At 58.1% G+C, this 8,724-nt stretch overlaps 1 protein-coding gene and 1 long non-coding RNA gene across 2 annotated transcripts; one reads left to right on the forward strand and one right to left on the reverse strand.

Annotated features, from left to right (window-relative positions):
* The first annotated feature begins 313 nt into the window (after nucleotides 1–313).
* LOC121106411 lies at nucleotides 314–1,858 on the forward strand. Its single transcript, XR_005839035.1, has 2 exons — nucleotides 314–370; nucleotides 1,316–1,858. It is a non-coding gene; the product is annotated as an uncharacterized LOC121106411 (long non-coding RNA).
* KIAA2013 (KIAA2013 ortholog) lies at nucleotides 1,584–7,611 on the reverse strand. The gene is made up of 3 exons (XM_008694936.2): nucleotides 6,555–7,611; nucleotides 3,610–4,463; nucleotides 1,584–2,259 (listed from the first exon to the last, which is right to left on the reverse strand). Exons 1-3 carry the CDS (start codon nucleotides 7,585–7,587, stop codon nucleotides 2,242–2,244), a joined length of 1,905 nt encoding a protein of 634 aa, XP_008693158.2. The 5' UTR covers nucleotides 7,588–7,611; the 3' UTR covers nucleotides 1,584–2,241.
* Between the last annotated feature and the right edge of the window lie 1,113 nt (nucleotides 7,612–8,724).

Genomic DNA, 8,724 nt, shown 5'->3' on the forward strand with positions numbered 1-8,724 from the left:
CCTGCTCCCCAGGCTGCTCCAAGGACCCCACCCTGCATTGGTGACGGAGCTCGAGTCTGCGGCGGGGGAAGTCCTCAAGAAGTTTTAAGGTGCAGGTGGGCGGGTGCAGGGATACCCTTGGCTGGCCACGCCCAGAAAAGCCTCACAGGTAAGTTTCCTTCTTTTTTTCTTTTTAAGATTTTAAATTTTTATTTCTTTGTCAGGGAGAGAGAGAGCACGCGCACAAGCAGGGGGAGCGGCAGGCAGAGGGGCAGGCAGAGGGAGAAGCAGGCTCCCGCCTGAGCAGGGAGCCCGATGCGGGGCTCGATCCCAGGACCTGGAGATCATGACCTGAGCTGAAGGCAGCCACTTCACCGACGGAACCACCCAGGTGCCCCCACTGTCCTTCTTATTGCTCCTGCCATCTACCCACCTGCAGTGGCCTGCCTCGTCGGTCCCTCCCCGCTCTCTGGGAACGGGGACCAGGTTCAGGTGACACCTGGGAAGCTTCCGAGGGGCTTGCACACCCGCGGGGCCCACGGTGCAGGTTAGGGTTCCTCGGTAAAGCCTCCGTGCATCCCTCCTGAGAGGCGTTACTGGACGGCGTGGGCGCCCCACTGGGCTGAGTGCCCCGCCTGCCCTGAGCTGAGGCCGCCTGCATTCCCTCCCTGTGAGGGTGGCCCATGTTCCCGGCAGACAGCTGTCATTCTTGGGGCGGGCTGCTGATGCCTTCGCTAAGGGGGAGCAAAGGTTGCTCACGGGAGGAAGCTGCCGGGGTGGGGGAGGTGGATGGAGCTGCACCGCAGCCTGGCACCGAGGCCTCCACGGCCTCCACAGCCTGGTGGCCTCCCCGCCCCAGGTGGCTTCCTCTACTCTCTAACCTGATCTTCTCCCGTGGACAGACCCCAGCACGCAGTGAGCACCCGATGCCCTTGCTCACAAGTCCTTTACTGCGATTCTAGGCTGTCAGGCAGTATTTCTCGGCAGGGGGGCCTTGGGTTTATTTTTCCCGTTTCTGGAGCCTCCAGCAGGCGGGGTCCCAAGCTAAGCAGGGGGGTGGGACTGTGAAGTGCGGCCCTTGTCCAGCAGCTTCGTTTCACGTACGACTGCAGGGCACGCCACACCCTAAACCACACACCCAACGGCACCCCCAAGGTTCCTGCTCCCCTATATGGGTAGGCCTGCCAATGACTCTTGGGTGGGCGAGGAGGGCACCTCTCAGCTCTTGGCTGCCCAGAGCGGAAGCAGGAGGGGTGTGGAGCCAGGGCGACTCAGGGTCAAGCTGGACATGTCTGTTTGCGCTCTCTCCCGGCCCACGGTTTTGGGCAACATTTAGCTGGTGGCGAGGTGACCAGGCTTCCCTGGTGAGCGGGGCTGCGGCACCCGAGACACTGAGACCGACACTGCAACGGTGGCCTCAGCGACCCAGTGAGTCCCCCAGGGGAGCGGTGAGGGGGCGGCCTCCACATCTTCTGAAAAGAATTAGATGCGGGAAAACAATTACAGCAGGCGGCTGGCCCTTCTGCTTCAGTCGCCACCCAAAAGCCTGGTGACAGAGGAAGACCCCAAGTCTCCGGGTTTCAACCACACACAAACCGGTCATGGAAGTTTGAAAGAGATTTATTTAAAAACAGAACAAAAAAGAAGCTTTGGTATTTCAAAACCCAACAATCATCAATCACTAGAAAGTTAAATACCTCCCCTAAAGCCCAGCAGTACAAAAGCACAGACCTCCACAGGCTCCTGATAAGAAAGAGACAGTGTGCAAACCCGGGGACGAGCCAAGACCCACGCCCCCAGCACAGGCGGGGCGGTGTCGGTCGGAGATCACTTCTGTGACTCACTGTCTCGAACAGATGCGAAAGCTGTCCCCCCAAATCTCAACAACAATAAATTAAAAATTCAGTCGAGAAAGAACACATTAAATTAGGAATAGAACACAATTTCTCCTAGACAAGTCTTTTCAAAAGAGGGTCTATGTCCTGGGACAGAAGCGGGGGGAGTGGAAGGAGTGAGTTCAATTTCAAGTATTTTCCATCTAGGTTCATTTTATTGAGTCGAAAGCTTACAAAAAGTCCACTGGCCCTCCCCTCCCGCTCCCCGATGCCAACTCCTGAACCTCCACACGCGCTCTGCGTCACTGGTGTCCCCAACAAGGCACAAAAGGGTGGGTGCTTTCAAAGGCTCCCTTGTTCGTGCAGCAGGGCTGTCAGCGCTGGGCGTCTCGTGCAGACGGGGCTGAAAGCAGGGCTGTCAGTGCGCTCACACGCTGGGATCCTCCTGTGCAATGAACAAAACAGGCTGTTATTCTTCACCGCCAACCCCGTGGAAGCGACACAACTACCAGGGAAAGCAGGTGACCGAGAGGACCCTGGTGCCCCCACCCCCCAGGCTCTGCAGATGCTCCTGGCCCAGGGATGTGCCACAGCCACCGTGGAGCCCATGGCCCGGACAGCTTTGCAGGCCAGTGTGGCGTTCACCAGGCTCTCCTCCACCGTGGCCCGGCTCGAGCCCGAGGAAACGGAGGCACAGGAGGTAGCAACCCCAGATTAGGGGTTTGGCTTGCCCCTCCCGGATCAGGTGGGAAAATACGGGCAGATGGGTCTACGCCAGAAGCAGCAGGGAAAAGCAGCCTGCCTACCTCACAGAGGCTGTCAGACCCACGCCGTGCAAATTTAGCAGCTGTTCTATTACAGCTCGGAAAGATTTCTTTTTCATCTGACTTTCCCCTTGTTCTTCAAGCTTGGAGCTCAGACCTGCTGCCCACCCTTCTCTCCCACTCCTTCAGGCTGAGTGCTACTTCTCCACCTGGCCTTGGGCCAGGAACCAGAAACCAGAAGGCACAAAGCCCTCTGTGGAGGTAATGAGGCATTTCTCCTGAGTTGGCTCAGGCTCCTTAACTGCTGGGAGCACAGGTCGGGAGCTAATGTTGTCTGTCCACTCACTGGCCTGACAAGAAGAGAGGAGAGAAAGAGAAGCAAGCCCAGCTCCCCTCTGAGGAACTTTCTCCTGTGACTGCCAATAATGGACTCCGTTCTGTTCCCTCTCCCGGGAAATCCTGGCAGCGAGAAAGCAGAGGGCTGGCTGGCAAGGCAGATGAGGTGGCCTCCCCGAGACTGAGCCTGATCCCCAAGACACATTCCGGCCGAGAGTCCCACAAGGGCCACGCTCAAAGTCACGGCTTCCTGGGGGCAAAGATGTTTTAGGAAAGGAGGGGAAGGATCACGCTCGGCACTGACAAGATGACCCCCGTAGCTGGCCCACGGCGAGAGGCAGTGAACAGGCCCTCAGGGGTGATGACAGGGGTCCCCTCTGCAGCTTAGACGAGGCTGGGGTCAGCCTGGGGGTTTGCTGCAATTATTTGTAAATGCTGTGACTTACCAGGGCAGGGAACGGACTGTCGATGGGAGGCCGGCAGACTCAGCTACCCACCACTGTCCCTTCCTATGATCTCCTCTTAGAAGTCACTTTTTGATAGCCTCTCTAAACACACTCACTGCTCTCTGTGTTGCAGGTGGAGGGTACTGGCTTAGAAGGGGACCCCAGTACCACCCAGGCCCTCCCCTGTGCCGGCCTCAGGACAGAACACCAGGCCGGGGCCTCGGGCTCTGAAGACAGGGGACTTTATACCTTACTCCTGAAGAGGGGCTTGGCCCCAGGCCCACAGTACTCATTGTAGATGAGCTTGAAGAGGAAGAGGTGGAAGAGGGTGATGAGGGAGGCCACGCTGAACCAGAAGAGGAAGGGCAGCCCAGGGTCCTGCTGGGCCATGTGCTCGTCGTGGGCCAAGATGGCCTTGAGGTGCAGCGTGTGGCGCAGGTCCTGCAGGTGCGTGAGGTCGGTGGAAATGTAGAGCAGCGGCGTGATGGGCTGCGTCACCATGACCGGGAACGTGTGGCCCTGGGGCGCCGAGGTCAGCTCCACGGGCTCCTCCAGGCAGCCTGCCTCGCATGCGTAGATCTTGACGGGCTGGCCGCGCGACTCCACGGACACGTGCAGGTACGGCTTGCCCTCGGGGTCCGCGAGCACGGCCAGGTTGATGTGGTCGTTCTTGTAGCGGATGCCGTGCAGGGCGTAGCTGTTGTGCAGCACGTCGGGGTCGGCCTGGAACTGGAGGTGGTTCTCCGTGAACTGCAGCCCCCCGAAGCTGAGCACCATGCCCTGTAGGATGCCCGGGGCGCCGACCCTCACCAGCCCCTTACAGCCCCGCTTCTGCAGGGTCAGCCTCCACAGGTCGGAGAGCTGCAGGATCTGCTGGACCGAGGACAGGCGGCCCGGCCACAGGTTCTCGGCGTGCATGGTGGCGTGGCCGCTGAAGCAGTGGTCTTCGTAGTTGAGCGTCGACTCCATCTGGTCGCGCTCCCGGTGGCTCAGGCCGGGGCTGAGCAGGGGGGCTGGTGAGCAGGAGAGCATGTAGTACAGCGTCAGGTTCACGGTCAGGCCCGACGGGGTGTGAGCGTCCGTGATCTTCTTCATTTCCACACCTGTAACACCACAAACCGGGCACGTTAAGGAGGAACGGTGGGGCCGGGAGACTGAGGTCATGACATGAGGAACAGCAGAGAAGGAAGCTCTGGCCCCTAGGGAGGTCCATGGCAGCTCCAGTCTCCCCTGAAGAGGGGAGAAAGTCATCCTGCCTGGCTCCCACATACGACCGGGTTGACCCTGTGGGCCCAAAACCGAAAATCCTGTTTGAAGTGGAGCCTCCTGCCAGCGCCCAGAACACAGACGGGGCCAGAACATGGTGGCAGGTGAAAAGTCCAGCCCTCTGCCTCCAGAAGCCTGTCATCAGCGCCCTGGCCCGTCTCAGCCTGCTCCTCGCTAACACCCATTCTCCAGTCCTGGAGCTTTAAATGACATCTGAACACCCCATCTCCCAAATCTGTATGAATTCTAGACTCCAACAGCTAACTGCCCGTTGGGTGTCTCCACCTGGATGCCTGACAGGCGTTTTGAACCTGACATGGTTTGAACTCTTCCAACCCCAAACCAATCCTTCCCCAGATTATCTCTGGACACTTGCTCAAGCCTTCCCCACAAATTTAGCAGTCCCTCTCAAATTCTCACGCCCCACGTCCAGTCCATGCCAAGTCCTGGTGGCACCAGCTCCAAAAGTAGCAGAAGCCGTTCACTTCTGCCTCCACAGAGCGGCCACAACTCTGGTCCCAGCCACCCTCCTCTTTCACCTGGGCTCCTGCAAAATCCTCGTATCGGGTCTCTGTGTCCCACTTTTGTCCCCTTACAGTCTACACTCTGCACAGAGCAGCCAGAGGGGGCTTTAAAAATGTACAGCTCCTGGTTGTCTCTGCTCGGTTTTCCATCCCAAATAGAAGCAAATTCACCATTCCCACCAAGGTCTACCAGGCGCTTCCGGATCTAGCCATCACCACCCTTCCCTTGCATGCAAGCTGCCAGCCACACGGGCCTCAACCACACCCGCTCCTGCCTTCGGGCCTCTGACCTGCTGGCTCCCTCCACATGACCACTCAGCTGGTTTCTTGCTATTCAGGTCTTAGCTAGGTGCTTCCTCCTCAGAGAGGCCTCCCTGACAACTGGAGCTAAACAGAGGCCCCACCCCACTCTTCCCCTCACCCTGTCACCCTCCAACACATACTTTCAACTTGACAGAACTTTTTATTCTAAAAAGTTATCTTGCTTATTCAGATTTTCACTTTTCTAGTAGCGCCTTCCTCCCATCCAGAATTTAAGCAAGCACCCTGAGAACAGAAACTTCGTTCTATTCACTTCTGTATCCCTCGTATGGAGAGAACAGTCCCTGACAAGATTCAATCAATACTTGCTGAGTGAATTAAACACACGTTGAGCAACTAAGTATAAGGATTTAGACAACAAGCACCCTGGAAACCAGACTCTCTCTCTCCTCTAGAATAGGATTTCCTTTATTTCAACTGTCAACGGGGGAAAGCAGTTTTCATTTGACCTGCCCATTCCAACCTGCCGAGGAAGAGGTTCCATTCCCTCCCAGTGAAAAGGTGCAGCCACTCTGGCCAAGGCACACTTCAGCCTCGTGGGAGTCCTGCCTTGGGGGCGCCTGGGGCATGTGACTCTTGATCTCGGGGCCATGTGTCCAAGCCCCACGATGGGCACAGAATTCACTTTTAAAAAATAAGAAAAAAGCCCATGCCTGTCACCAGCCAGACTGTGGGGGACTGAGGAAAGAATCTGGGGACAGCCAGGCCTCTCTGTTGATTTATCCTTTAAAAACCGACCCCGACATCCATTCTCCAAATCAGTCCTCATCTACAAGAACAAATAACAGACCTGTCTTTCACGCTCATTCTTTCACTAGAATCTCACAAAAGCCCTCTGAGGTCAGTGCTTCTGTTATTATTGAATACAAGCCTGGGGAGATCAGTTAACTGGTCCAAGGTCACACAGATACTAAGTGGTAGAGCAGAGAGTCAGCCCCATGTCAATGGCCAAGCCCCCTTTAACCACCCCACTACTCCCTTTCAGTGTCACCTCTGCATACTTTAGCGGGGTATCTCCAGGGTGGACCGTGTGCACCCTGGTGTAAGGTGTGGACTGTGGACCAAGAACTGGCCAGGCCTCACCTGGGCTGAAGAGCTGAGCCCAGAGGCGCTGGTGGTCCTGAAGTAGCTCAGCCGCTGGCATCTCCAAGAGCTCCAGCATTTCCTTTCGGGCCAAATCCTGGAGCACCTTGAGCTCCTTGGCTGCTTTGCTTTTGAGCACCTGGGGGCTAATGGGGCCTGAAACATGCACCACCCACAACACTGTCTCGTCCAGCTGTGTCTTGGGAGCCACTTGGAGCCGGTTCACTAGCTTCTTGGCGGCCACCACCACCAGGTGCACCAGCCCCGTGGGAAAAGGCGGGGACCGGCCTGAGTAGAGGAGGAACTGATGATCTCCCACCTTCTCCAGGGTACTGGTGAAGGCTCTGGGGACCGGGCCGGCAGTGGGCCCCACAGTCTGCAGCGCGGCCACCCGCTCCGTGGGATTGTTGAGCTGAATACGCTGCAGATAGACGTGGGGTCGGCCCCGGTGCGCCAGAAAGTCCTCTTGCAGCAGCACGCAGTCGCGGCCGGATCCTGTGACCAGGCCGGAGGCCGAGGCGGGCCCGGGGACCGCGCCCGCAGGACCGGGACCCGAGGTCCCAAGCTGCAGGCAACGCACTCGGCGCAGCAGCCCTTCACGGAGAAGCAGCACCGACTCTCCCGCTTCGGAGAGCGCACTGAGCGGACGCAGCTGCACGAAGGGCACGAAGTCCGGCGCCACCGCGGGCTCTCGTTCTCCAGGAGTCACCCACAGCCTGTTGGCGGCCACGTCCAGTGCCAGGAAGCCGTTGGCCACCAGGGCCGGCACTCCAGGGCCTAGCGGGACAGCCTCGCCGCGCTCCCGCAGGCCGCGCCAGGCGCGGGTGGCCGCCTCCAGGCAGGCAGAGGGCTCGGCGGCGCCCGGGTCGCCGCGGGCCCAGGGCAGCAGGTGCAGGCCGCCCGCGGCCCGCCGCGCCCCGGAGCCGGCGAACCACAGAAGCAGCAGCAGGAGGCCGAGCAGGCAGAGTAGGCGGCGGGCCCAGCTGCTCGACAGGAGTCCCGGCAGCCCCTTAAGCCGCTGCTGCAGCCACATCGGGCCGCCAGGAGCGGCGCGGGGGCGGCCGCCGGGCCCGCCGCCCAGCCCACCGGCCCGGCCGCCCGCGCCTCACTCCCCGGCCCGGATCGCGGCACCCACCCCGGCCCCCGCCCCAGCCGCCGCAGCAGCAGCCAACGCTGCTTCCTCCTCCTTCTCGGTTGCCCCCGGCCGTCAAACAACACCGGCCGTCAAGCGCCACCGGGTCTTTTGCGACGCACGGGAAAGGAGGGGGCGGAGGGAAGAGACAGGGGCGGAGGGAAGAGACAGGGGCGGGCCAGAGAAAAGGGGGCGGAGCCACAGCGAGGACACGGCTGCAGCCGTGGGGGCTGGACCTTCGGATCCCGGGCTGATAGAGCGAAGGCCCAGGGAGGGCTGGGGTTTGGGGGAGGGGTGGAAGAGTGGAAGCATCCAACTCGCTTGTAAAAAAAAATTACTGAGCCTGCCAAACCGAACACGTGTTGGGCCCCGTTTGCTACTGATGGATTCAACAGCCCTAAGAGTGAAAAAAAATAAGAAGGAAACTTTTCTGTAAAAATGACGATCCTCCCTGCAAAAAAACTTAGTAGAGAAGAAAGGAAGAAGGAAGGAAGGAAGGAAGAAGGAAGGAAGGAAGGAAGGAAGAAGGAAGGAAGGAAGGAGAGACGAAAAGAAGGAAAGAAGGAAAGAAAGAAGAGTAAAGTAACCACTGTAACTAGACTTTTTAGGAAATATTTTATTGACAACTCTTCCAGACCTGTCTGGCTGCATGTACAGCATATAGAGACACGAATCCCACCCAAGAGTGTCCATTTCTCTACCACACCAAGCTGTCCTTTTGATGTCACCCTGAGTTTTAATTTATTAAATGACATGAGACACTAAAGTCTCATTATTTGAAAATGACTTTAAATTGTGAATCATCAATGCAAAAGGGAAATTTTGCTTTGTTTCTGGGGAAAAAATTCAATATGAGCACAGGGGTGGACAATGGGTCGATTGTTTCCGCTGTGGTTTCAGGACATTCCAAAACCAGACAGTGCTTCCCAGTTGTTGAAAATTAAACGGTCATTTGAGGTGGCTCCCTGTGGGCTGTGAGCAGACAGTGATGTGTTTGCTGAGTCGGAGTGCCAGCGTCCTGTGAGAAGGTACCTGTCC

The sequence above is a fragment of the Ursus maritimus genome, unplaced genomic scaffold, assembly GCF_017311325.1.
Source record: "Ursus maritimus isolate PB19 unplaced genomic scaffold, ASM1731132v1 scaffold_32, whole genome shotgun sequence".
NCBI classification, from domain to species: Eukaryota; Metazoa; Chordata; class Mammalia; order Carnivora; family Ursidae; genus Ursus; species Ursus maritimus.